The sequence below is a fragment of the Mizuhopecten yessoensis genome, unplaced genomic scaffold (assembly GCF_002113885.1).
Source record: "Mizuhopecten yessoensis strain PY_sf001 unplaced genomic scaffold, ASM211388v2 scaffold10797, whole genome shotgun sequence".
Lineage (NCBI taxonomy): Eukaryota > Metazoa > Mollusca > Bivalvia > Pectinida > Pectinidae > Mizuhopecten > Mizuhopecten yessoensis.
The window spans coordinates 818,853-846,850 of record NW_018408726.1 but is presented as its reverse complement, the minus strand read 5'-3'; the positions used below and the strand labels follow the sequence as shown (position 1 = coordinate 846,850).

The window sequence follows — 27,998 nt, the reverse complement described above, 5'->3', positions numbered from 1 at the left end:
GATCCTTATTAGTTAAACGCAATTTTGACTTTTTCTCTAAGCGTTTGGAGCGATTGTTCTGTTGACATCTTTTGATGAAAATATAATGCAGCCGGGTTGGAGATTGTTCTTCTAACGTAATGTCCTTATTAACTTAAATTGTCAAAATACAACATGACTGCTAGGGCCTATCTTGTTTTCTCGATCACTCTCAAAATTGCGTTTACACAACAAATGACAAGCTGGATCATACATGCCAAATTTTGGAAATGACTGTCCGATACTTATTGTCAATTTTAACTGTCAAAATCGAACGAGGTTGCCCGACAGCCATCTTGTTTGTTTTCGTTTTAATAATTTTCTCACATTGAAACATGTAAAGCCAAAATTGACACTACAACTAAATTGAGAATACATTTTCATGCGGAGTTCTAAAATGAGAGCGAAAACAAACTACAACTGTAGGATTTCAAGATGGCTTCCAGTAAGCCAATCTTGTTTTCCAATAAAATTAAGCATGCAAAAGTATGGACCTAAGGAAAACTGCATATGGTTATAAAAAAGATCCATTTGTACATGTTCAGGAAAAATTCGACAACAATAATTGTTTAAGGACGGAATACGGAAGAATGTCAACGTGATCACCAGCTGGTGATGGAGGGTCAGAAAGTATACGAGTAGGGGACACGTACAATTATGTCCTGATGATGTTTCAATTACCACTACCATAATATGTCCCTCCGAATGAATATTCATTAGAACTCAAAGTCAAACGGTCAAAGCTAAAATGAAGTCCATCATCATATACGCATTCTTTAGAGTATGCATCAAATGCATTATACATTATTGACCCAATACAATGTAAACACTTTAGAATAGTTAAGAGTTTATGTCCTTTTATGTCGATAACCTAAACTCTTTGAATGAAGAGTGTTACGAATTCGTGCCAATGTATTTAATAGTAACATTCGTGGACTCATTAACTTTGGAGTCATTTTGGAATTTCCGACTAGTAACCTTAGTTTGGTACCAAAACGTAACCTTTTCTATAATGATAATTAGCGTGGCTAAAGTCAGTCCTATGCCAATCAGGTAAAATGCACTTTGCACATCAATCAACGTTATAGTCTTTGCTGACGTCACCAACTCGCCGTCACAGAAGTTTCTCTGGGGCCACCAACGGGATTTCCAGATGTGTAGTAATCCGCTCTCGTGTATGTGCAGTAATCTGATGTAAAAAAACATAAAGATACACGTCAAATATCAGATTAGTTTCAGTCGGTGTTTATAAAAAAGTCAATGATTTTGTATCAAATATGACCAAATACATTTCCAATTTCAAGCAATATTCCATGTAAAACTGGTTTGTGATAAGGTTATAATAACGCATTAATATATAAAACTATAAAAGTTTAATTTTAACCAAAGCAAAAAGACACCCTGCAAGTGTGTTATGTGTAATTTAATTCAATGTATAAGGATGTCAACTTAAAAAGAGAAGGCTGGCATGTTGATACAGTAAAAACAACTAAGGATCATAAATTTAGTAAAAACAAAATTGATCTGCAACTCTAATTGCGACTCCTGGGACTTGAATCTTGGCTTTTTTCTCTAAATCTTGGCTTTTTTCTCTACGTCAGTGTCACATTAGACAACAGACCGCATAACTGTTGCTGTTGAATGAATACGTTAAAACCAAGACACATAAATAATAAAAACAACTTACATGCAGTTTGAAAGATAACAACAATCTTAGTATCAATGATATTGCTACAATGTAATAAAAGTCCACTTCTAAGATCTGACTTGACATCAGCATTTGATTAAAATGAGGCGTTGTTTTACCATTGGTATTATGGTGGTTAAGGGTATAAGGAAGTTTGTTTCTTTGGTTTTTGGTTTTATATAATTGCAAAAGTTAGGTTATGGTAGGACAGTCTCTAAGAATGATGTGTCCACCTCAGGGCAACTTTATTTGCCATTTCATCTACACTAGGATATAATATAATTCTGCTGCGCCCATTGCAATATTTGGGATCTTATAATTCTTTCTACAACAAACTAACTTTTGTTTCCTAGCGCCTTGCTAGCCAACATCTCACTTTTGGCTTTAATGTTGAACGTTCGCCTAAGTGAGGAATGCGATGGGTTCTGTCTCCAGGTCGGGACATATCTAAGTCATTTAAAACGGTAATTGTTATTTCCTGCTTAACGTTCAGCATTTAGGGTAATGACAACAACTGGTGCACCCGTTGTCAGTAAAATGTGACCGGGCAGGATGCTTTACTAGATGTATTCGGCATCAGATCCGCACTATCACAAGGAGGCTAAAACACCAACAGATATTGTCTCTATTACACATACACACATGTAGGCATACACATCACACGTGGAGGCACGTCCTTAAATGACCTTTGATGTTACAAAATAAAACCAAACCAACTAAACTAGGACCGGTAGCATGACTCTCCACCTTGCACCGCCTACAGATTCAAACATGTATCATAAGCCATATTGAAACGGTATCTGCCTGAAACTATAATTTAGCCCATTCTAAAGCATGCTCTTTGAAAGCACCTTGAATATGCTGACAACCTCAAGATAATGTTGAATATATCTAATTGTATTTGATTCGTAACGGCCTTTCGTTAAAGAGGTCAATAGTGCCACCTAAGGTAAATAAAACATGTTAAAGGATATGATGTATATAAATGTTGAGAACATGTGTTACGTTAACACCGAGGTAAGTTATTAATAGTAATTGATACCGCAGTAAACCTTTACATAATTTCTTTGTTTTAACCCTTAGCACATGTAGCAAAACACTTGATGTACTGATATGATATATTTAACAATAGTTTTAGGTTTTTTTTTACTTACTCGTCAGAAAACATTTTTGTGTAAGGTGAAAAATTTGGAAGGCCTAGAGCGTATTGCAAGGGCATAAATTCGTCGTCCGATATTAGAAGGGAACATTCTTCAGCCATCTTTATTTCCATTTGAGTTTTATCTCCAATGTATGCATATCCTCCTCCGAGCACCTTCTTAAAGTGTTCACTGGACTGTGAACTCAATATGCTGTTGTCAGAAGCATTGAATTCCAACATTCCGGCCCATACCTTCATCAAATCAGGGGCTTGGGTCTCCTGTAAACCACAAAGGAAGCAATAAATGCCCACAATTGAGTGTTTTTAATAATATTGCTACAAATGTTTTTGCCAAAATCGAAAAATATCATTATTATATGACACTTTACTAGGCATCATGCACTCTATTGCAGTACTAGCAAAGACAGCAGGTATTATTATGTTTACCAAGTCAACTTCCTTAATGAATGTTTGTTTTGCCAAAAAAATGAAAGTTTTTAAGGGAAGGTTAATTTTAGATGTATTGTGCATATGTTTTTTTTTATCTTTATTTACAACTTAAAAGGTATTTAAATTGGCATTTTGTATATGATCGGAATCAGTGTTAAGCATGAAAATAGCAGTATACGGATTTTCTTCAATTCTTGACTCGGCGATCAGTATTGATTTTACATTTTAGACTCTGTGATCAATATATTTTACATAAATGATTCGATAATCAGATGACTGTTTTTTTACACAACAAAAAGAATGTGAACATAGTAGAACATATCATCGAATAACAGTTTACACTTATGTTAAGCCGTTTAAAGAGTTTTATTAAAACCAGTTGGTAGCACTTATGATTTAAAAATATAAAGACATTATTTGCTGTTCAACCTAATGTGAGTATGTGCAACAAGTAGAAACAGAACACAGGAAGGAAGTTGTCCTATCCCGATCGCGCTTTAGCCATGAATACCAACCTTATTCCCCATTCAAACGGCACATTGAAGCTGAGTATTGAAATAGCATAATCAGGATGTGGCTGTGTGCGTTACCTTTGATGAGTATTTTTAATGAACTTTTTATCTTCCATTTGCTTTTACTTTATCGACCTTTGTTATCACTATTTTTCAACTGACGACGTTTGTAATCTGTGTGATTCGTCTGTCAACCGTAAAATCTGTGTGGAAATGTAGTTAGATGTATTTAGCACGGTGCAGTATATTTCCGGTAACGAAAAATGAAATGTATTAGAAGCCCAAAAGTGATCGATATATTAACACTGCGCCTTGTGATAAGTTTTTTTAAAACTTTGCAGCCCTCGTAATCAGCGTATTCATATAACGACCTTCATGACAAGTGTATTTACGTTAAAGGCAGTGATCCAAGAGCTGCCACCTATGGTGCCCCAGCGGTAGTGGTCCTGCTGTAGCATACCAGCCACTGTAGAAAACGGGGGCTTGTCCTTGTTGACAGTCAGGAATGCGATAAGGTTACCGCTATATGTAGCCATCATGATGATACAGAATAACCACCAGGAGCTAAGCAGGGTACGCCCAGTCTGAGACCGTGGGAGATGTTCTCCTCCTGCAAACACGATGATTGGTATGTATACAGATATGAGGAAAACAGTTAGTTTAATAATAACGAGAGTACCTAAACTAAGAAATCAAAAATCGAAATTCAAACTGATTAAACTTACACCATTTGGCATAAATACATGGAAGTTGTACATGAAGACTCGGAGCTATAAAATTAGCAATAACTTGGTTTCAATGATTGAATATAGTTTGATCAAAGACCATGTAAAAAGGCATTTTTTCTACTTTTTAACACATGACCATAAGAAACGTTATTCCATTATTCTACCAGGACACCTTAAACACTTTCGAAAACTCAGAACAATTTTGTTCAAATGACATGCTTATACCTTGTGTGAGCAGTGCACCATACATATACCAAAATGCATCCTGATAGGTATGTAAGCCACTTTGTCCTTCCCTTTCTTCATCGCCAACATAAAACGGGCTGAATCGCTCAAAAAGGAAAAGCAGCATAGACATCACCGGAAGTGAAATTAATACACATAAAAGGAGCTCCTCACTGAACGGATCTATAAGAGTCCGCCATTTGGTAGTAGTTGGGTCTTTCTTTTTCATAAGAATGGTAGTATAATCTATATAAAATGAGTAGGTGAAGTCCATCACTTTTTCACGCTTGGCTTGTGTTGATAGGGGTGCAACCACTATGTCAATTTCCTGCAATTAACAAGGAATCAAATACTTTATACATCAAGATAACGTTAGCCCCGGGGTCATGAGTTGTATACTTAATATCAGATGTCAAATACTGGAGAGAAAAAAATAGTTTGTTAATATCATATTGCAAACAACAGCGTAGTGATGTAAAATATTAATACCTTACACTGTCATCAAAGCAGGGAAACATTACGAATCACAGTCTGGACAAATTGAAAGAAATTTTTAAAAAAGGGGATAAAAAAATAAGACACATGACAAAGTCTCGTGTGCTAGTACCATGAGAAAATCTGTATACGGTCTCCGATTGTGTAAGTTTTGTTTTATTTTCCCTTACGTTTTCCTTTTACAACATAAGTAAATAATGATAATAATGATAATATTCAACATTGATATAGCGCCCTATCTAGCTAGAATAAGCCACTCTAAAGCGCTTTACAATTCATTGTAGATATACAATTTTTACAATCAGTACAATTAGCATTTACATTTATCAATACAATTATGAGGAATTCTCAGGAGCTGCCTTATCAGGCGCTAATAACTAGGCTAATGATACCTGGCTAATATCTCCCTGTGTGTGTATGTCTGCGTGTGTGATGGAGATGCATTGTTTTAATAGTTATAGTATGGTTCTTCATCATATTGTTATAACATTTCATCACCGTTTAACATTTATCATCTAATTGTTATTGAACTGCACTCCGTGATCCTTATTTTTTATGTTTTGTAGATTTACTGTATGCGTTTCCTTTCTAGACTGATTAATCGTCCGATTGTCCGCAGACTGCCATTTTTCAACTGGTAATTTGACTAATTACTCCCTTTTGTAGAGACGACCGTAAAACCGTGCTTACTGCTTCGGCTAGTTGTCCAACCATGCCTGTCCATGTGCCGTTAGCATTAATCACCCCCCATTGTCCATCTGGTGGTCTGTCAATCTCAAATCTGAAATTAAGTACGACATTTGTAAATGATTTCGAGCTTAATGAATATCGCACCTACCATCCCTAGTGTACTACGACACTTATACGAGTTCTTAACACGCCAATACATATATATAAATAACTGAAAAAGTAAACAACTTTGCTGTGAAAAAGTGAGCTTTACATAGCATTTATCCTTTTATTTACACACTCTAAATACAGCATGTGTAAGATGACATTTTTGTGATGTGGAGTTGTCCCTCTTCTTCCGTGATACCAGCTACATAGCACAATTTCGATTTAAATATATTAGATACATAAATATGAAAATGAAGATTTTCCGTGACAATTTGACAAAATTCTTCGTGTTTGTTTTTTTGGCAATGTAAAAATTGAAGATATGTACATTGTTTATGTTGACACCATGCAATGATTAGATCATGTTTTGTTAGGCATAAAGCAATACCCAGGTGATAACCAAGACTCGCATGTCAACCCCAGTTCTGCGAACGTAGTTACGTCATCAATGTCAATGATTAAGATTAAGATTGGTTAAGATTTAGCTCCATACAACTGTCATTATTCGTAAATGAGATATACAAAGATTCTAACTTCACACATTGTATTATACATATTAGCTACAACTGCAGTACTGCTATAAAACTACATTTTGTCATAAATATATGTTCACTGACATATAATAATAATAATTCGAGGTTCTTATATACCGCTTTATCACAACATAGTTTGTAGGTCGTCCCATAGCGGTTCAAAAATTATTATCCGTGGTTATAGGGACTTTACAACCAGCTAATATATTTCTCAACTCCCTGGGGAGCATACAGCTGGGGCTGCCATTTCGGCGCTCACAGCTAGCATTCATGATTTCTAACACTGCACAACCACATACGTATTGACAGCAGAGTAGACTGGGACAAGCGGAGTAAAGTATCTTGCTTAAAGCTACAACACTGTGACTCGAACCCGCAACCCTTCGGTCACAAGCCAGGCGTCATTGATATATTAACATATGCATCATTTTCAAAGAGAAGTACTTACGTAAAATTCAGGCTGGATGCCAAATGATCAAGCAGGTCAAAACACAGCCCAGTGTATGTGTTATTCGGAGAGGCAATGACGAACGGTGCCCACTAAAATAAAACAAAATACAGAACAGGCTTAACAAACCCTTGACGCAAGAAGGTCGTACTGGTTGTAAAACATCAAAAAGAAACTCAAAAAGTATTACACATATCTAAGGCATGTAAAATGTTTAATTTGGGGAAAATGTTACAATCTAGTACTGTACCTGTATTGTACGAATAGTGTAAGTGATACATTGCAACAGATATCACGAACCTGTTTACCGGACTACTGTCAAAAATAGCATCAACATACATGTTTTAACAAACTGTATTGTATATAATGTTTGTAAAGGTCGAAGGTGATAGTTCGGGTTCAACACGAGGCCATTAAACAAATGGCGTGAACTTATTCAAATTAAGGTATTGTTTACAGCAATTAAGCCAATCCAGTAATAGATGTTCCCACATCAACTCATATATAGGTTCGGGCAGCTCTCAGCAGCATTGGTTGACACAAGTAAACGTTGCCTTTATCAGTTGTTGGCGTCGTAAAAATTTGTGTCCGTACGCGGGAAAAGGACACAACTCAACGTAACGAAAAAACATTACATTAAGCCTTGTAAAAGCTATGAAAAGAGAAATCATGGAGCAATATGTATCTTAGATAAATCAAATCAAGTTGCAATTGCAAGGATAAAATCATGTTTGAAGGCGCTATGGAATTAATCACAAAAAAGAAAAGAAACCATGTTAAATTTGTATTTGTGTACACTTTCTGTGCTGACAGTCTACTTTCCAATCGAACATTTGTTGATCTGCCCCTCTGTTAAATACATCGTTTATTTACCTCATTTAATCAATGGATATTAATGGCATTCAAACCATTACGCATCATGCGAAACTACTCAATGTTTAATCCCTCATGTTATAAACTTATCTATGGAAGTGTCGTTGTATTAACGTCGAATGTTTGCCAGGTCAACTGAAGCACAACACTGATTCAACAGCCCAAGTAAGCACCGTTAACACTATTACAAGTCGATTGATTTCCTCTCTGATTACAATTAGCTTTACATTATCCGTGTTGTTATACTATAAGGTTATAAATACACTCAAATCTAATAAATAGATGGTACTGACCAAGAAACGTCCCATATACATGTACTAAAAACACTGGAGAGGCTAAACATGAATAAATAAGTTATAAAAAAGCAATGCATGATCTATTCCTACTGCAAGTGTTGATATAATATTTTAAAGTATTTGCCTGACTTTGCATTTTTATTCTGAATAATGTGTTTGCATAATGGCGTCTAATCAATGTGAATGAATTTGCTTTGCGCACATCTTTTACTCTCTTTGATACGGGATATTGTGTCTGCCTGAAAATCAAATGCGTTTACATAACGGTGTCAGATCGACGAGGATTGCCATCTTTATAAGGGATTTAATATATCAATACAAATGCAAATATTGTTGCATGTTTGCCACGCGTTTAATAGATTCGAATTCAGTACCATCGTGTGTAGAAACGTAAAATCGAAAACCCATTTGGAAAAATTTTGAATTGGTACTGGAGGTCTTAAATCAACCACTCCGTCATTGTAATTATTACTCGACAACTGTGTCTGATTATTGATGATTTTTCGAATGCCAATTAATTCGCTCGATCCATGATAAGTTATCCACTATGTTGCAAAGCAATCAAAAGTATATAAAACATAATGTATTACAGCTGATGCTTGTGTTGTGTTGTTGAAATAAAACCAGGATGGACTTTTTATGGATAGTAAAGTTAAAAGAACATGTTATGGTCAACTGCAGTGATATTGAACATGTTCGTGATACTTGTTTCATCGAACAACAAATGAAAGGGTTGTTAGATCCAGTTCACGTGAGAGCTACTGTCACGCATACACATGGAATAGGTGTCTATAATATAGTATAGCGTTTACACAACTCGTGCTAATGGTATATTCACATTGTATCAATTTAAACCGTATAGTTGCTTTTCAAATGTACCAAGACTTTTCAGTTTCGTTCTGACGCTTTAGTACCAAAATGACTCTCTTGTGTCGAAGGAATGTTTAACCTTATCAAAATAAACTTTTCTACATGGGGGTGATTATATTAATAATTTTTGATTGCATTCAGCATTCATCGGTCGAATTTACTTCGGTTACCTTCATATGGTTATCAATATTAAGCAATCATAAAATACAAATATTTCAATTTAACCTGAGATCAACACAGGACATGTTAAACAGCAAGCTGCCAAATGATCTATAAATTATTCCTAACAGCAAGTTACCAAATGACCTACAATTTATTTGTATACTATCAGAATAAACCATAATTCCTACGTTATATGGACACGGTGTTACAAAACAGGATGTGATTCTGAATATCGAGTAAATCTCAGCGCTAGACGCTTCCTTTTTCTTTCATTTATGAAATGCCTTATATATAAAGAAAGGATATATGAACTTGCAGAGTACATACTGTAGGTATAACTCGTATAATGCACACAAAAACGCCCGCTTCTGTTTTTAAATCCTCAATTAATATTTCAACTAGCAGATAGTTATATATTAATATTTTAAAAGAGGTATCTACAAAGTATTGAAAAAAAATATCACGACTTTAGCCAGGATATACATTAGAGACTGACACAGTCAAATCCGACAAAGTTTGACTATGCAATTATGAACACTCAATGTGAAATTGTAACCAAATCGTCGTAGCCAAAACCTTTTTCAGTTAGAGACACTGTCTATGAGAGTGAAAGGAGAGCTCAACTTAAATTGTAGCGTTCACATCTGCGATGATTGTAAAGAATGACTTACCTCTAGAGTAGATACTGCGAATTTGCGATGGTTGAAGCCGAACCTTGTGTTTGGAAATATCTCTGCGTGGAAAGCAGTTCGTCCCATTGTGTCGACGTAGCCAACGTGACTCCAGCCGCGTCCGCCGACAGTGAACATAAGAGTCTGTACAGGAGACCAGTGACACCCCTGTAGTTCCTGCAAAGAAGGGTGATATTGTAATATCAGAAAACTCAGCTTCAGTTTCGGTGAAACAAAAGGCCTGCTATTTCCCACTTCATGTTGTTGAAGGCGACCAATGTCGGGCTCCTAAATTCGTCTTTTTTTTGATAATTTTTTTCTCTACTAAGAAACCAATGTTGATACTCATAGTTGGATATAGTAGGTCTATTCTTTTCTTTCTGGGAGTGTCCCTTATTGAAAACAAGGAAGAGATCACGCCCGACTCTGCACCTTTGTTGCCTCTTACGATCAAGCAATGGGATACAGCAGGCCTATTCATGTCCCGAACCTGCACGGGATGTTAAATTAATGGACACGAGCTTCTAATTATACTTTTTTTTTTACAACAATTCCATATTTTAATTTATATCAAACAGATGTTAGGTAAACTCACTTTTTATTTTTTTCTGACAACTTAACAATCTAAATAATAAAAAATACTTTGTTTATAAATTGACTTATTGATCGACATTCAGAATTCGAAACTCACCAATTGTCTAAAATTGTTATAAAATACATGTAATAATACGTGATTCGGATATAACGCAATTTTATAATTATTAATTTAAGCTCGTTTCAAATCAGTTTTAATGTATTTGAATCAATCGATTAACAACAATTGTGACGTGTAGTTTTTCAGGAGTGTAATGGCGATACATTCAATAAATCGGAAACGAAACACGTGCAATTAAATGACTGTTGCCTCTAGATTGCATTTGTAGGGAATTATTAATTGTCTGTCCAGAAAAAATTGCCTATACTATAAATATGAATGTAAAGCATCGCAGTTTTTATGAACATGGCACAAATATCGTGTAATGAAAGTAGAGGACAATACTGGTTTACTCAGCATGTCATGAGACAGATATTTAAATATTTATATCAATTAGTAAACTGCCACGCAATAAATCTAATAATCAGCCTTCACACTTTTGGTTAAGTATTTCCTCAAAAGAATACTCATCAGACTATTTGATAAACAAAGTGTTAATTTTTCATAACACAAAAGTGTTTAAGAAGGAAAACTGTTCCCAGTCCTGTCTCAATTTTAACTGCGTGTAATTTTGTGTATCTTTTTAATATGCATTGTAAGGCTATGTATAGTACACGATCATTTGAAATTACTACCTTTCGACCCTCTATCTACATACATAACTAAGTATATAGTAATACGTACACACGCATAACCTACAAACAATCGTTTCTAATATGAACCATTACAAAGTTTGATTAAATCACCAATATGAATTATTCACCTTTTATTTTACAACCTAAACATGTATCGGCGTGTATTCTTTTACATATACGGAATTCCATGCACCAAAAATCAACACTGTTCTTATGTTCCTAAAAGAAACGCAAATTAACTAGGAAAAGATTTCCACGAGACAGTATTCTTCCATAACACTTCCAAAGTTACCTTTCTTAACTAAAACAATATCAATCACCTCTCCATTGATTACTAATGAATCAAAACTGCTGTAGTTGAGCTAACAATTTGCAGAACAGATTAATTGAAATATGTCACAATATGTTTTCTTTTTATATAGAAATTAAAGTACGTTAGCTGTCAGTGTTAAATCCCCCCCNTCACAAACGTAGGGGACGTCCTTAAATTTACCTTTTCTGTTATTTGGACGTTTAACAATTACCCAATCGATATACGTTGCATTTTATCTACTTCAAAATTCAATACATGACTCACCGATTGTAAAAGCTCAAGAATCAAATAATTCATATCGGATTTATTCATCGTTGTCATTGTGGAATTTGAACCGATGTTAAACAGCGCTTTTCTAACGAGTTGAAGTATGTCTGTAGTCTGTAACAAAAATAAATAAAATAAATATGTTTATATAAATCGATAAAACATGTCTGAACTGCAGATGGATATTTTGGAAAGAGCTGACAAGCATACACTGTATTTTCGATACGCTGATTATTTCTTATTCCCAATCAGATAGTAGTTCCATACATACATATTTGTTCTTTGCTGCTTGGACCGATAGCATTTTAGGGCATGGATAAAAAACAATCTACCTGGACCAAACAAATATTATGCAGATTTCAACCTGTGACTTAATGTACACGTGTCTGCAGTTAACAGTTCAATACAAGCTATGATTGAATGAAATTATACCGCAAGCTGTTAAAAAGAAACAGAAAAACATGTGACATGTAATGCTAAGTGTAGCTTGTTCAAATACGTCAATGTTTACCTTGATTGAGCTACAGCATATTATGCGACTTCGATGTACCCGGATATAGGCATTTAATTGTAAATAAGAATTAAAGTAAAGACAGGAACGGAATGCTTTTTAAAGAGTTATTGGTAACTGTCGTTTTACAAAGATACCGGATGATATGATAAGACACTTAATGCGGGTGAACTTTTTTAAAATTAAATAGTTTGTTTCTGATGAATTTGTCACTCTATTTCACCTTTTTACCTTTTTATTTTAAGTTTGATGTACAGTGTATTTCTTTTTGTAAACGACTTTCTCTTTGAAGTCTATTTTTGTCCTAAATGACGTCAATTGTCGGATAGGCCGTAAACAAACTAAGGTATTTTGTTTTTAAAGGTTACTTTGTACATAACTCATTTCTAAATCTGTCCATATGAAATCTGCCAGCTGCCATTGTGACGTGATTTTACGAATGGGCAATGGTTTTTCAACCAGTAAGGAAAAGATCGATTTTAAACGGCAAATCATCTGGACGATTTTTCACGATTTTGTAGTGTGGGTTCTCAGCTTACCCCGTTGTTTTTATCGGTGCCGACGAAGAAGGTTGGGAGAAGGATGACAGCCACGTTGTCGATATTCGCAGCGTATTCCTGTATTCGATAGAGATTGTTATCATCCTGCAGCAGGAAAACCAGCCAAAGAGAGCGTATACTTAGTGACGACCGTCTCTGGTTATTCCTGACGTACTGACCCGCCTGTATGAAAATCAAAGACATGTAGGCAAAGATGTTGCCCCTGATACAAGCATACATATAAACGCAGGGAATCGCATGTTAACTGAAATTGAAATGCTTGAACACTTTTATGAATGGAATTGGTAAATATGCGAATGTATGGTACATTGTATTTTGTATGTTCTTGATTCGATTTTTGCAAACGTAGGCAGTCCTGTCTGTTAAATATATGTTGTAGTGTCTCAAACAAATTTGATATTGTTATAACCGAAGGTACGTTGATTTGTTTTCGATGGACTCAGAATATTCCAGAAACGTTTTTTCAAACGTCTATGTAGCGTTACATAATGACGAAATAGCAAGGTTGCAATATGGTAATTGTGAAAATAAATATTGAAACGCATAGGTATGGTTTTGAGATGAAATGAGTCAGCAACAATTCCACTTTCCTGAATTAATACAAAACACATAAAAAGGTGTATCGCCGTGGTCTATTTATAAGAAATACACTCACAAAACACTTACTGTAAACAATACGTGTTCAACACATGTAGTATGTCCCATGATGGTTATGTTGATTTTGTGGTCACCACTAGGTCCGTCTAGCGTCTCCAGCAGTACCTGTACCTGATCCTGATTCATCGTGCCTACCTCGTAAGCAACCACAAAACGACCCTCATTGGATAATACCCGGATGATTCTATCCACATAAAACTCTAGGATTTGAATAGAAGTGTTTTTTATTCAGCATTTCATTATAATCTGGGTTCAGTAATTCGTAAGATGAATCGCTTAATCACTGTTTCACGGCAATTCTAACCTCTAATAATTCAGTCAATATACAAGGTAAAGTGTACATGTTATTTTACTCTACTGAAAATTTTCTGTGTGGAGATGTTTCACTCAATAAAATTGTTGTGTACACGGAAAAAATAAAATTTGCGCTAGTCACTGATTAAGCTTTAATCATCTTTTAAACAACTGAACCCTGATGTGCTTACTAAATAGTACCTGAGGAAACACATTAGAGATTATCTATTAAACAGTTTTATATAAAAAAGGGGGGTACGGAGATACAATTGATGTATACTTGATATAAACATTTCTTACAGATTAGAGAATGTTGATTTTAGCATATTGCTATTACTTACAGTTTTGTAGAACATTCAATCGTTGTTTTTGTGTCATGTTTCATTAGGTTTTTGGCCATTGTTTTGTCTTTAAACTTCATTTTACTGATTTTAAACCACTTATAACAGCATTTCTAAGATCACAGTGGCAAAATAATAGGAATCAATGCGTAGATAACAAATTACATTCTATTAAACCTCAAATCGGTGAATGGCATCCTAGCTACAGAAAGAGGCGCCGAGACGAGGTTTTCCTTTCCCATCTTCGGATGGATCATTCATACATTACCCATTGCTATTTACTTAAACGTGATGTCGAGCCTCAATGCAAAGCGTGTCAGGAACCATTTACAGTAAATCACTTCTTATTAGGTTGTGTCGACTTTATGTCAACCCGAGACAATTTCTATAATAACATTACATTTCTTAAACCTCTTTTCGAGAACATAACTGTCTCTTCAATTTTAGGCTATCTGAAAGCTGTTTGTCTTCTTTTTATTAAAATTTGAGTCATCATAGCTACTTTCAATATTCAAATCGACGTTTGTCTTTTAACCTTTAAGTTTGTTTGATGTTTTTATTTTGCATTGGTTTTTTGTCGACTGTTTGTTGGCCCTAATGACCTATCTTGTGTTGATGGGCCGTTAAGCATTTAATTATAATTATAATAATTTTCAATATTATAATTATCATGTTGTGTATTTTGCTTACGGAAATTGCCAAGCACGTTCGTCTCTCTACATGTACATGTACGTTATGTCATAGCAGAATTCGTTTTTTTGCGTATGTCATTTAACAGTTCATTTGTCTTTGCGTCTTGTTAAGTCTCGAACACCTACAACTCAGCATTAGCCAAATACAGCTCGTAAATTGAAAATAGTCAAAATGGATGAAAACTGTTTAACAAGCAATCTTCACGTTAATTAAATCCGCCCTGGGGTTACTAGTTTTCCAACACACATACATTTGTATAACCAACATCTTGTTGAAAAATTCCTTAGTTAAAAACAGAAATATATACCTATTGCTTTTTCATACAGGATAATTTGGGTTGTCCATCTGAGATGATGGAGCACTGCGATGATATTAGAATCCAGGTAAGACAAACTGTGGTTGTGTTGGAGCGTGGACATGTGTTCTACGCTATCGACCGGAGGTAAACATTCATCCTGTGAATTAGCTGTTTCCGGAGGCGGGAAAGAAGATCGGCAGTCGTTGTCACCGTTTACATCAGGCACTGGGACCCTGTTGATTCTACCAAGGGCTAGCACCGGGATATTATCGTTAATCAGTTGTTTTGTCAAACCACCAAGGTATTGTAGGTCAACCGCGAGTAAAATGGAGTCCATGCCGACACGTCGGAATTCCATTACTATAAAGCAAACACGATATTGGTTTACTGTGATAAATTCATTTGATTAACGGTTGGGAAAATCAATTATCAGAATGAAAAAAGAAATAAATCGATGAAATATAAATACTGACGGAATATCAGCGGCCTTTAGTACCACAATGGTTTCATATGATTGTGATGAGTATTGTAATGTTATAACCAAAGGGCCCATTGAACTTAAAGTACGTTGTTTATTTGGTTTGGTAATTAGACTTAAGAAGATGTTTCTGTGTGTGTTTTGTTTTCGTGCTTGTGTGTATGTGTACGGGAGGCGGGATATGTTGATGAATTGCTCAGTCTAATATTTTTAATAACCTAAATTAGAACTTGTTACAAAGGCAGCATGGAGGTTTACATTTGGTATATATCGCAGTCTTCAGATTTGGTTTGTTGGTAAGCCTACCTGTTCGTAAGACCTGATAGCTCTCTTTGCTCTCCAGATAAATCCAATGGAGCCGGACAGCAAGAGACTCGTCCCAGACTGAGGTCGATGTCAACGTTTGATTATATTCAGCATTGTTGTGTGAGCACCCATCAGCTATTACACCTATAGTGATGTTAGAAAAGACCTTTGAATACACTGTAGTACTGGTATATGTAATAATAACCGTAAAATGAAGCGAATGGGATACCGAACGCAACATCGTATATTTCATACTGTATATAGGTAATCACACTTTTATGGCAAGAAACATTTTACAATAGATAATTATTCACACATTTGTTGAAGAAATGGTGAATTCTATTATAAATGATTGGCAGTATATGATTGGTTACAAGAATATCGAGAAGGACAATGTTTGCTTCGTTTAATGTAAGCATGTGTAATTTTGCATAAAACTATATACTTCAATCTACTGATACAACAAACCATTCCCTTGAGGTTGCTGTTATGCCTTTATAAAAAGAAAGGCTATTGAATTAAGTTGGTTACATTTGTGTTACAAAATGCATACTTCGGTTAATATTGTTTCATTTCCCATTGTAAAACAATAACATCTAAAGATGCTTGGGTAGCCATAAAGTATATGCAAATGTTTCGTTTTTACTTGATATGCGATGTTGAGTTAGTATTTTGTTTTTAACGTCATTTGTCATCCATTTAGTGTGAATGTCGATTTTGTTTGTTTGTTTGGGTTAAACATCATCGCAATAGCTAAGGTCATTTGAATACACCTAGGGAGCGCCACTGAACCGAAGGAGTAGAAAAATGAAAGGGGGAGAAAAATATATAGTTCCCAAGAGTTGTATTGGGCAGCAAATACATTGTGGTTTTTATTTCATGTTCCCTGAGCAGAAGACAAAGCAGAAATCCACTAAATCCGCAGGGGTCCCGACATGCAGTGGGATACAATAAGCCTAGTCCCCATCTAAGGTGTAAAAATCACAATAAAATGCACGAACAATGTCAAATAAAAACGCGCAGTGTTTGAAACACAGTATTGTTGTTAGTTACGTTGTTATCTAGAAATATGATATTTACACAAATATATTAATCGTTAATGTATCAACGTAAATGTATCAACGGATTCATGGCCATTTCCAAATAGACAATAGAACATTAAGTGAATAAACTTCTTAACAATCTGGTTTGCTTCTGAAGTATTTCAAAAGAAATTTCAGCTCCCAAGGACAGAATCATATTTCAGATGGCGTGTGTTCCAGAAAAGTTTTCCGGAACACCACGTGTCCACCTGAGCGGTTGTCGTGGTGCCTTACTCCAGTTTTGGTACGTTCTTTTACTATCGCTTAACTCAAGATGTTTGATATATTGAATCTGAAATAGTCTATTAATCGCAATATTATTATACTTCATCTATGTAACAGCGTGTCTGATTGGATTATANAAAAGTGTTATAGATATTTGATAAACAGTTTATAACAAATTTTGACAAACATATTTTCATTTACTGTTTTTTTTACCTTTTATTTTATGTATTCAGCCTTTGAAATCAATCTTTCCTTAGAAAAAGATGTGTTTGTGCCAACGTGAAAAAGGTCCTCCTGAAAGATTAGGATTTGGCCGCAGAATATGCGATCACTTATGCAGGATATTTGATCTTTCACAAACAAATATTCACTTCAAGATAACATAGCTGTACAAACTTGAGTATACTTTCGCTAAGATAACAAAGTGAACCATGGGATCGAAAAACTTAGATCCCCGAAATTTACACATCGATATAGCAACGTTTCTACTGTATTGCGGATTGTGCTGAGTAATCAGGCCTCTCACAATTTTGCCTGTGACTGGCCTTTTCAAGGGCTTGCGTCACTGCTGTGTCATATAAGCAAACGCTTTAAATTATACATTCTCTTTCTATTTTGGTACAGATTGTATGGTCAAAACACTAGCATGTAGTCGATACCCGTCTACGCCAGCATTATATATACATTCTGGAATCACTTACAGTAGTAGTTATGTTACGTGACTGGTTAGCTGTGAAATAAATAAAGTGATCAACTAAAGTTATGGCTAACGCACTGTCTAAATAGCTTAATTCCAATTTGAGATCATATTTACTAAATAGAAAATAATTTTCGAATTATGAAAAAGAAGACGTGCACCTAAACATTTTGTTCCCCAAATTATCGACAAAATCAATCATTTATCATTCTTTTGTATTTATAACGTGTATGTAATGTAGCCTATTCTCTGCTATTCAGTTAATTATCATTCATAGTAAATGCTATATATTTGAATATTATACGTCGATATCAAATGTAAATACATTGCCATTATTCATTTTAATATCGCACGAACAGTACCAAACTTGATGCTTCATTTGTTTTATTGTTGTACGACTGGATGGGTTGGGAACGAATCTGGTATTAGTGGCACTTTTAATTAACAGGGGATATGAGTATGCCTATATACATTATTATTATACTTCATCTATGTAACAGCGTGTCTGATTGGATTATATTGATCGCATGACGAAGATATCAAAACCTCGTGTTCCCTTCATGCGTTTGCGTCCCCATCGTAATATTTCCCTTATTAAGAACATATTTTGAACAATAATCAACGGTTACCACACCTGCGCGAGTCGCGTAAGGGAACATCAAAAACGGCGCTTTAGTTTTGATTATCTTCACTGTTTTATTATTGTTCTATGTCAGTATACTAATGTATTATTATTCCTGCGTTTGGAAACACGATGATTCTTTGTTTTCCCCTCGACAAATAAGTTTCACTCGAGTTTCGTCTTGTAAACCCAACTTATCCTCGGGGGAAAAAATAACTTTACGAGGTATCATAACGTCGAGCATTATTTATTTCTTGAACGCAGTTCAGTTGAAATAATTAAAAAAATGAAAACAACAGGGACGCTTTAATCTCGGCACTCTCTGACTGTGAAGTCGTTTATGCATTGGCAGTTCAAATGTATGTCGTTATTCTCAATAGTGGTACAATATACACAGTCAGAATAAACACAGTCATGTTAAATAACCAGTTCCGTTTTACCTGAAAGAGCAAATAGTATCAATTTCATGTGAAAAATCGACCAGAATTGGACACAAAATAAATCGGAAAATCCTCATATGAATTTGTCATGAGTTTCGTGTAGCATTCCGTCAAAACTGCACACTGAAACAGTTCAGTCTCCTTTTTATTCGACTTGTTGTGTGTAATTACAGGCTAGGTTTATGTATTTGCCTTCTTGTGATAAAGTTTATCTGATGCCGACATTTGAGTGCTTCCTCGATGAAATACCATGTCAAAGGCCCCGAATGTTACTCATGCAGGTGGAGGATCGGGAAAAGAATACACCTGCTGTTACCCACTGCATGTTTCGTAGGAGGCGACTAATGTCGGGAACCCCTTGCATAANACAATGGGTTCTTTCCCTAGGCCGGGACATACCAAAGTCCTTAAAAATGGTAGTTGTTATTCCTGCTTAACGTTCATCATGAAGGAGAATTGCAACAACTGGTTCACCCGTTGTCAGTTTAATGTGACCGGGCGGAATGTTGTGCTTAGTGCATTCGGCATGATATTTCAGTGATATAGCACTATAAAGTCGGCATCAGATCCGCGCTATCACAATTGTTATTATTATTATTAATGTTGAACGGCCCATCAACATATGAAAGGTCATTAGGGTCAACAAATGGTCGACAAAAACAAATGCTGAATCAAATTGTATAGGTGTGAAAAAAGAGAATGAGGTAAGCACATCAGGATACCTTGTCTCCTGCATACACACATCAATCACGCATACACTTCACACATGGAGGTACGTCCTTAAATGATCTTAATTTGGATACCAGGTCATGTCGGAATAAACACAAATGAGAAGGTAGAAAAAGCTGCTAAACCAGCGCTTAATCTAAAACCAAAAGATATTAAACTGCCATTTTTTTAATTTTTAACCTTGTATAATCAATTTTATTAAAACGAATTGCCAAAATAAATGGCCTGAAGAATTAAACATCAAGTTATTTGCAATTCAACCTAATGTTGGTTCATGTGCAACTAGTAGAGCACACCGCTGAGAGAAAATTGTACTCTTGCGACTGCGCATAGGCCATACCTACATCATACATGGCTACACTTTGCGTAAGGAAGACCTGCCTTATGGTCATGCATGCGATCAACCATTTACAGTAAAATACTTTATGATTAAATGCGCTGATTTCAAACAATTACGTGACAGATTTTATGATGTACCGTCTATGAAAAGATTACTCGATACAGTTTCTGTGCAATTAATATATGACTGTTTACACTCTATTGATCTTTACAATAAAATATGATATATTGTGCAGCCAATTTGTTCGATATTGATGTATTTCTTTAACCCTTTACATATTTTAAGCTATTAAGTTTTGGTTCGATGTGTTCATATCCGTGAATGTCACTTTTTACAGCGTTGTTGGCCCGAAATGTCTCACATTGTCGATGGGCCGTCAAACAAAAAACAAAAACAAAAACCCGTAGCAGTTAATAACGTTAAACAAAATTAAACTAAACAAAACCTAGCCCCGAACGCAGTATTCAACCAGGCCACATTAAACTGACAACGAATAAACCTGTTGTTGCCTTTACTCTAAGTGCTGAACGTTAAACAGAGAATAACAACTTCCACATTTAGGTTTGATTCGGCCTTGGAAATGACATGTTGATCATGTTGTGTTATTAATTCTACTCGATTCATCGTACAAGGTACCTTTGATTTGATAGGCGCTAAATGTCTCGTTTCCTACACAAGAGGCAAAACCACAACGGCGTCATTGTATGTCCAACCAGAATTTGTGTTTAAATTCCTGTCATATCATAATGATTTATACCGAGATCGGACATGGTTATGAAGCACATTGTGCTGATGCTTTTTGTCAATGTCTTTCCCGTTTTCACCATGTTAAAAAAGAGCTGTCATTATTCGATGTGTTTATTCTCCCGCCCTTGCACCTGTATCTGGACGTCTGCACTCTTAGTGAAAATTAATTATTAATTTGACTATCCAAATAGCTTCACGATGATTTGTGTTACGGAAAGGGACTCTAATCATGAGGTCATAACAAGATTGCTTTTCTGGAGAGGAACCCAATGTTGTTATGATCACATAAATGCTGATTTATTTTAATTCATTACCTTTAAGCGCCTTTGATTTAATAGTGTTAAAATGAATAGAAAATATTTATTTATTTACATGTTTATATGGAGGCAACGAAAGTTTTCGCCGGAAAATATGAAAATTGCGTTTGAGGTCCATTAATGGAATGGCAACGAAACACTCATAATGAAGGTCCATTTTTATAATATAATTTGTAGAAGACGTTGTTATTTATATTGATTTTCAACTTCTCATTATAACCTGAATGCAATTAGAGTCCATCAACATTTATATAATACTAGCCCTGCTCTGAAGGCGGCTTTAGTGCGGACGGTAAACAAATTAGAATTGCATTAAGTAGTGCGGCCTGCTATTGTATCAATACGCAATATGGTCAGTCACCTGTGTTATGCAGAATTATATGTAACTTTCTCCACTGGGTCCAAACACACAGAATGTAATAACTTTTCTTTCGGGTACGCTTTATGAAAAATTGATATAATAATGATATAGAAATTGACGCTGGATCTGGCCACACCGTAAGGGATTTGTTCTTTGATTCATAACTTTAAAACAGCTGCGATCAGGACCCTTTAACGTTTTAGTCAAAAATAAAAAATTCAAGCACTTTTTCAATAAATTCCCAACTAACCGAATCAAAGCCTTATTCAAAATCAACAGTCAGTAACATACCTGGAATATCATTTTCTTCAGCATAGTGCATAATATCGTATATAATCCTGGTATTTTCACCAATATACCTACCTTTAATAAAGCCAGACTGATCTATATTTATAAATTTATCTAATACTTTTTTCATTCTAGTCGCAACTGAACCTGGAGCAATTTTATAAATTGTATTCAGAAGTGAAATAGGACTCCATTTTTTCAAGTATTGCCTTGGCTTATCTCGCTTTGATAAACACGTTATGATTCCCTGCCTCTGTGTTACTGATATTTTGTTGATACTAAACCCATATTATATTGATCTTACCACAAAATGTCATAGCTGTTTCCAAAAACATTTTGAAAAATTCTACTGTAAACCGGTCTGAACCTGGACTTTTATAATATATATGCCCGATTTGGAAGCATTATTATGTACAAAAAATTGTCAACAATTTTCGAATGTGACATTTTAAGACATACATGTTTTGTTGTGTATGATTATTTGATGTATGCAGTTTTAACCGTTTTCAATTTAGTTTCCTTTTGTTGTATATTAATTTTTTAAATTGTCTCTTCTAGACCAGATATGACTGTACCAATAACTGGGCAATTAAGTCAAATGACACCACGAACATCGAGTAGATACTAAAAATATATATCTCTTAACGAAAGTTAACGTAGTTGATAATGACATGATCTAAAGCAAGCGGCCAGAGGGGTCAGTTCTATCTTTTTGGAAACCGTTGATAAATACAGTTTGTACCGAAATAATAATAAATGATAATATACAACATGTATATAGCGCCCTATATAATTTGTAAAATTACTCTAAGGCGCTTTACAACATATGGATAATAGTAATGGTTATGATTGTGAAAACAAACAACAAAGGCTTGCAATCTCTTTCATAGAGTTAACAAGCAATGTGCACATAATTGAACAAATTAAAGGGTGGTATTTACATGAAGTCTTTGCAAAGATTCTAAAATGTAGTCGTGAAGAGGTGAGTTTTTATGTCCCTCTTGAACTTGGCCAGGGTATTCGACTTCCTAATAGCAGATGGTAAGCTATTCCACAACGTAGCCAAAACCCTCCCAAAGCATCTGTTTCCGTAGGTCACAATACACACAACAAAGATTCTGACGGCGACCGCAGTGATCTTGACGGCTGATACAGGGTAACAAGCTCCTGTAGGTACTGAGGAGCTGTTCCATTCAGTGAAATATCCGTGCCTTTCAGTGATAAGTAAGGAGGCACATTCCAACGCTGTCGACTGACAACACAATGTCAGTGAGTCGTATTCCACTAATAACGTAATACCGTCGCTTTGAAGTAACACAATTCATCGCAGACAAGAATAATAAGTATCATGATACGTTAAACTAATGATATATGTTAACAGTTGGATTTGAAAAAAAACAAAAACATGTTTAATTAGAATTTGCACGCAAGAGTGTACCGCAGGGAAAATTGAAAATCGCACTAAGTACGACATCAGTAAAAAGAAAAAACCTTCATGAGTAATCAATAATGTTATTTGGAAGAAAGCATTGATTCAGAATAAATGCCTGTAATTGTATTAAAAAGACGTCGGGTGAATAAAGCGAAAATTGACTTTTGCTAGTTAGAAGTTCACCGACAGCTGCCACTAAAACGTATGGCTATACCGTTAAGGATTTGTTCATTGATGCTAAAGTGCGCCAAGAAAACATTGTATCTTGTCAACTTCCCGACATGGATTGTTCTTGGAATACGACTACCTTGCCCGAAACTGAGAAAGTAATCTGATGCACCATTGATAAAGCTGTTACGTTATAAAGGGTTTTGGACGTTATGCATGAACCGTTCTCTTGCGCTGTATTTCTACATTTTGTATAATTTCTTTTTCTTTCAGTTCTACCAATTACGTTTTAAATATATGCCTTTACATTGTATGTTTTTCAACTGATTAATCTTAAATGGACGAAATGGCCATATATATTTTTTATGATTTTTGCATCAAAAAAAATAATTTGTCATTTTTTATATCTAGTGATTGTTTTTCATGCAAACTTATTTCTTCACTGTCAAAGTTATTCGCTAGTTAATAGTCGAAATGATGACAGTAAGCTGAATTCAGATAAATTGAAGGACCATCTTAGTTATATAATAAAAAAAAATATTGTTGAATTTAAAGAAAAATGCACGGCACACTTTTCTTGTTTACCCTAGATATCTGCAAACAAACAAATAAAATATATGTTCCCTTCTTCGTTATTTAAAGGGATTATTTCTCATGCAGTCGTATTTGTTTCGTATTAAAAAATCACTATTTAAAATAAATATTGTAATAATTTCTTTCTTCGTTATTTATCGTCAATCGTATCTATTTCGTATCAAATGATTTCCACTTATCTGCCTCGCTATATCGCGTCCTGTCTTATACTAACTCCATAGGGAAATGATTATAAACAAACATGTTAAAGCAGCAATAAAAAATAGTCTGTCTAGATCTTAATCGCAAATTATTCATTGCGGCAAAAACGTTTCATATCACAATAGCCATAACATATTGTTTGAAAAGAACTTGTTATTACAATATTAATACTGAAAAGGGATATTTACATGAAACAGGTAAACACAGGTAATTAAAGAATGCACCTATTTTGGTTGATAACGGATGCGTTCATTGGAAAGTTGTATTAATTCCGTTATCTAGTGTTTGCAGAATATTTGATTACCAATAATAATCAAGTTCGCCGTTCCGAATCGTTCGCGTGCGACGAAATGTAAAGTGTGTATCGTATCACAAACTATGTGTGTGACAAATAACGATCAATAGTTACAAGCAGAGTAGGCGCTACCGATTGAAGTACCACACCACAACTAGTTTGTTTTAAGTCGACAAGTAGTTGAGCATAATACATATATTTATCAAAATATCTTCACCATTAACACTTCAGACAATGCTAAAACGTCAACTATCAAATGTATTAAGCATACTGCATCACGCCGGTTTGAAATTATAATTATTGTTTTGAATATTGATAGGTTGTAAAGAGGTTTTGAAAGACTTGTCACTGAGACTTGCACCACCAAGTACCTACTCTTTTTCATTACCAGGTGAAGGTCACTTTTTGTCATAGTAATTTCTTACTCATAAAAATAACCTACTTACTTACTCATACTCATAAATAACGTACTCATAAGCATAACTCGCTCATAGTTATAACTAGTAATTACTCATTGTCCTTACATGTTCAGTCGTTTCCTAGTCATATATATAAAACATAGTCATCGCATAATCGTTATGGTTACCTAGTCCTCGCCAATCCATATAGTAGAGCTTACCGTTTCATTTTCATTCACTATCCTTAACGTTTACATATACCTAGTTTAGTCATTCCATAGACATTGTAGTAACATACCTGTGGTCACAGTAATCACCTGGTTACAGATAATTACCTAGTTACAGCCATTGTATGGTCATTAGTCATATAATGGTACTAAGCTAGGTTCATATTAATTTCAGGATCATCTGGCTGAAAACCCTATTGGTTGTCCATGCATTTTACTTTAAGATTTAAGTCACATCTTCTATTACCCTAGATGTGCACATGAAAGGGAAAATTTGTTTTGCTCATTAGCGAAGAATATTCTTACTATATTACTGCTATATTTACTAGATGTAAAAAAAATGACGCCGGTTGCGCCACGACATAAACTCACTTGCTCCTTCGTGCCAGGTGAGCTAAAACAACATATTTATCGATGAAATCGTGATTGTAATAATAAACTTGTCAATACCCTTCATAAACCTCCAACTTTGTAAGCCCTGTGTTGTTTTTAAGTTTGTCCGCCATCAGTCCACATCAGTAACGATCACGAAACATACAAAGGTTAGTCAAACATGTAGTTGTTGTTCCCAGCTTTACATTCAGCATTCATGGTAATTCTTGTAATCGCAGCAATTATTTCACTCATTGTCAGTAAAGTGTGATCCATTGTAATAGAGTGCTTGGTGTCATCGGTATGGTATTTCATGTACGCGCTGTTGGAAGGCGGCAAATACAACAAACATGCCACCTCCCGCATATACGCATACTTTTCACAAATAGAGGTACATCCTTAATGGGAGGGACCCTATCCAAGTAAAATAAACCGAACAATACATTTGTCCGAGAGTTAAGATTTATTAGATGAAATAAGTTTGAATCTGCAGGGTTTAACCTCTCACCATTGTGTTTTACATGTGTAAGTGTCTATTTTTGTTTTCCTGACTGATATGACTATATGACTACAATGTATTGTTTCTGAACTGTAAAGAACAATGTTGTTGTTGTTGGGCTGAATCTAGCCGACGATAGCACAATAGAGATTGTCCAGTTATGACTCAAGCAGGTATATGTATACAGTTTTGTAAACAATTCTTGTTTTCAGTAATAGTACTAAGAAGAATTGCAAATATTTAGAACGTTTTGTTTGGCCCTTTAAAATATCAAATTTGACGAAACCTTTAGTCGTGTTACATGGTATCAGAATGAATGCCTTTTGAAATATATTCAGCCATTCAAAGCTATTGTCTGAATTCATGTAAATTCAGCCGTTCAAAGTTGTTGTCACGACAATAATATGGACAGACCTAATGGTGGATGTTCAATTATATATTCTTCCACTGGTAAAAGACCATGTTGTGAGACATCGTGTTCATGTCCATTACAATAAGCCTTCAAGTAAGTATTGGAACCTCTGGTTACTGGTACATCGGCATTTTCAATACTTTTTTGAAACATTTTTACTTTTTATTAAGAATCATTTATAACAAAAATATAGTTTTTGATAGCATTTACACACCAAGTTAATGAAAACGATTTGTATTCTTGAATTTCTGAAACCTTTAATTCTAACCAAAACATTAAAGAAGATGGCATGCAGCAAGACAAAACCTTGGTAGTTTAGCATATGACTACCGTAAGGCACACTGCTTTCTGATTATAAATCAATGTGGATATCTATCAAAAAGAATCAAGCATTCATCATTAACAATCATTGCCAGAGTTAGGAAAATACAACTATATAGAGTAGTATTGTCTACTTACCAATATCCAAAATGGCTGTTTGCTGCTTGGATGAACAAATGTCGGTGAAAAATATAAGAAGTTTTAAAATGACGTAAAACGCATAAACATGTACACTTTCCATGATAACTAAGTTAAAACCATTACATCAACTCACTATGTACGAATATGTATGATGACCAACAGTACACTTTTTTCTTCCATCTCCGAATTTCTGTGGCTTATCATTTGAGATTAACACATTTAGCGCCATCATATTTCCATCATTGTACGCTGGGGTTCTTTCCGATATGCATAGCAAGTAACACATATGGCAATTGTAGTAAATGTGACATCAGTTATTTAACAAACGCCGCGAGTATTTCTTCAACGCAGAAGGTCAATCGGTCAATACAAAAATGTCAATTCTCTAATATAATCTAATGTGATAGCGCAGTAGGGAATATTCAATGTACTGGATGATTAAACTATAACCTTTTTCTATCAGTCATAGCAACACCGTCATGATTTTATGTTACACAAACAGCAATTATTCGTAGTACATAGTTTCGTTAGCGGGTATATAGCATCGTTAACTCCTGTACATTATACATTAACTGGTTTCCTGTCATCCTAGGTTTCAGCGGTATGTCTCTCCATGAAATAATATTTTCTTGGAAATGAAGCTGGAAAATCCATATAAACGGCTCCAAGGACTTGCAGGTAACAGCATGAGGGCTTTTGATTTTTCTCGATTAGATTAAGAGTCCCTCTAATTCCGGTGTTTATTTCGATAATAAAGCTATCCTTAAAACACTCCGCTATTTGAACGCAGCAGTAAATCGACCCAAAATACATCATCCTCATACGACAATGTACTGTATTGTATGTGTTTGTAGACTGTAGAATGTTCAGGACGTCCACTTCGACGAATGGTTACCCATGTTACACTGATTAAAATTTAAAACATGACAACCCTAGAGACCCGCATACAAATCGAGCTAATGGAGGTTTTTTACCATCACTTTAACATTGTACACGTGCATAGAGAATTGTCCTTTTTCATTGAAGTTTGATTTTAGCAACATCCGATTGCAGTTAACGTTGAATAATCAATGTACTCGTGTTCAGTTAAAAATAGT

General features: G+C 35.0%; 1 protein-coding gene across 1 annotated transcript; it reads right to left on the bottom strand.

Annotated features, from left to right (window-relative positions):
• LOC110462511 (glutamate receptor ionotropic, NMDA 1-like) lies at window positions 1-27,970 on the bottom strand. The gene is made up of 13 exons (XM_021516483.1): window positions 26,899-27,970; window positions 15,994-16,137; window positions 15,219-15,569; window positions 13,593-13,783; window positions 12,906-13,088; window positions 11,853-11,969; window positions 9,947-10,123; window positions 7,075-7,166; window positions 5,947-6,037; window positions 4,762-5,089; window positions 4,201-4,418; window positions 2,860-3,125; window positions 1-1,207 (listed from the first exon to the last, which is right to left on the bottom strand). Exons 1-13 carry the CDS (start codon window positions 26,999-27,001, stop codon window positions 913-915), a joined length of 2,556 nt encoding a protein of 851 aa, XP_021372158.1. The 5' UTR covers window positions 27,002-27,970; the 3' UTR covers window positions 1-912.
• Between the last annotated feature and the right edge of the window lie 28 nt (window positions 27,971-27,998).

Coding starts and splice junctions, on each gene's coding strand:
- LOC110462511 (XM_021516483.1), bottom strand. CDS start 27,001: ATGGAAAGTGTACATGTTTATGCGTTTTACGTCATTTTAAAACTTCTT. Junction 13,784..15,218: donor CCTGTATGAAAAAGCAATAG/GTATATATTTCT, acceptor TTCAAATCCTAG/AGTTTTATGTGGATAGAATC. Junction 4,419..4,761: donor TGGTGCACTGCTCACACAAG/GTATAAGCATGT, acceptor TCGTGTTTGCAG/GAGGAGAACATCTCCCACGG.